This window comes from Anabrus simplex, chromosome 1 (genome assembly GCF_040414725.1).
Source record: "Anabrus simplex isolate iqAnaSimp1 chromosome 1, ASM4041472v1, whole genome shotgun sequence".
NCBI lineage: Eukaryota > Metazoa > Arthropoda > Insecta > Orthoptera > Tettigoniidae > Anabrus > Anabrus simplex.
In genome coordinates this window covers 693,103,299-693,105,438 of record NC_090265.1, presented here as the reverse complement: position 1 = coordinate 693,105,438, position 2,140 = coordinate 693,103,299, and the positions used below count along the sequence as shown (strand labels likewise).

At 52.7% G+C, this 2,140-nt stretch overlaps 1 protein-coding gene across 1 annotated transcript; it reads left to right on the top strand.

Moving 5' to 3' along the window:
• Positions 1–918: 918 nt before the first annotated feature.
• LOC136886515 (insulinoma-associated protein 1-like) lies at positions 919–1,896 on the top strand. Its single transcript, XM_067159362.2, has one exon. It carries the CDS (start codon positions 919–921, stop codon positions 1,894–1,896), a length of 978 nt encoding a protein of 325 aa, XP_067015463.2.
• The last annotated feature ends 244 nt before the right edge of the window (positions 1,897–2,140 follow it).

Sequence of the window (2,140 nt, the reverse complement as noted above, 5' to 3'; positions counted from 1 at the left end):
TTATTGTCCGACTCGTTGGCTGAACGGTCAGCGTACTGGCCTTCGGTTCAGAGGGTCCCGGGTTCGATTCCCGGCCGGGTCGGGGATTTTAATCGTCTCTGATTAATTCTTCTAGCCCGGGGACTGGGTGTTTGTGTTTGTCCCAACACTTTCCTCTTCATATTCACACAACACACTACACTAATAACCACCACAGAAACACGCAATAGTGATTACATCCCTTCATATAGGGTTGGCGTCTGGAAGGGCATCCGGCCGTAAAACAGGGCCAAATCCACATGTGCGACACAGTTCGCACCCGCGACCCCACAGGTGTGGGAAAAGCGGTAGAAAAAGAAAGAAGAAGAATGTATGTTATTATTATTATTATTAGGACCTGAGGGCAAGACAGTCAGGGAGACAGATTGCGATGAAGACTGAATTCAGTAAAGGATAAGAACAAGTTAGCAGTATGTAGACTCGTTTGATTGAGGAAGGGGACTCGCTATGTTCATGTAAGAGGGAGTACAGATGAGCAAGTCCCCTAAACCAGTCTTTAATGGAAGGTTTCGGTCTCGTAAGTCAGTTGTGTTTGTCCACTTCTACTACAGGCACGTGTTGAAGAAGTGAATAGCAAATTTGTATCACAATAGCGTATGGGCGAGCTGGCTTGGGGAGGGTGGCGCTCATACTGTGCAAAACGGAGCCGCTCGGTGCCCCCACTCCCAACCCACCGCTCTGCTGGCACCTGGTCCAGCAGGCCAATCAGCGGGGAGCGTCACGAGGCGGCAGGCGCGCGCTAGCCAATGCTTGTCCACGACACTGCCGCGCCCAACAGCTGGCACATGCGTATTAGCAGCAGAAGGCGGAGTGTGGTTGTCATTGGCGAGGCTATAAGTAGCAGTGAGACCAGCTCCGCGAGCCAGTGCGGGATGAACCATGCCCCGAGGATTTCTAGTCAAACGGCAACCAGAGTCGGATTATCATCCGCTCTACCTGTACTCGGAACCGCCGCTGGATTTGTCGGTGAAGGCGGCAACACCGATAACTCCACCATCAACACCATCGCCTTCGTCACCAGTCAGAAAGAGAGAAGCGCCAGCAATAGAAACATCCACCAAGAAAACCACCACCAAAGCCGTCACACCAAAGAGAACTAAAGCGGTACGGAGATTAACATTCGACGAGGACAACACTTCTCCTGTATCAGGGACAATCATTCGAGAGCTGAGAGACGATGAACCTCCGTTAGTGGTGCGCAAAGGGGACATCGACCCTGCCTTCAATGTAGTAGAAGTGACAGAAGAAGCCAAAGCAGAATTAGCGAAGATTGAGAATCGTATTGGTGATTATATTTGTCGTTTATGTAGGGAGATGTATGAGGACGCTTTTAGTCTGGCACAGCACCGCTGTTCTCGAATTGTTCACGTCGAATATCGCTGTCCAGAGTGCGACAAGGTGTTTAACTGTCCGGCAAATCTGGCGTCTCATAGAAGGTGGCATAAGCCTCGCGTCCCACCTCAGGCGTCGTCACAACCTGTGGATCTACGTCAGTGCGATGATGCCGATAGTAACAGCGCTTCGGATGGAGAGGCGGCGTCTTTCCCATGCCCTGCTTGCCACAAACGCTTTCGACGGCAGGCGTACCTCCGTAAACATCTGGCAACCCACGAGGCGCCAACAACACCGCCGCCGTCATCATCGTCACTGCAACAAGTAGAACATATTCAGACGCCACCAACTATTACTGCTACCACCAGTGGTGTTGTGAGTACGACGCCGACGCCACCACCGCCAGTTTCGCCAAGTTACCATCACCATCACCATCCTCTCCACCACCATCACCACCACGCACACCATGCGCCGCCTCTTGCTCTGACGGTGCCCACGTTCCAGTCGATGACCGCCGCCAACTGACACCCGCTACTGCTGGCTCCACTCTGGCCGCCGCCTCATCCGCCGCCCCCGAGACCTGTCCCACTGCCGCCTCCACCATTCTGGAGGCTGGATCTGCTTTAGCGAGGTGAGTCCTCAAGGGTCGTGCAGTCAGCATCAACAAAACAGTTCTAGTCACATCTAGTCACAAGTCATTCTAGTCATGAACACTGAGTGTTCGCCCATCTGTCTAGTCAGTAATTCTAGTCATCAGACTCTAGTCAGA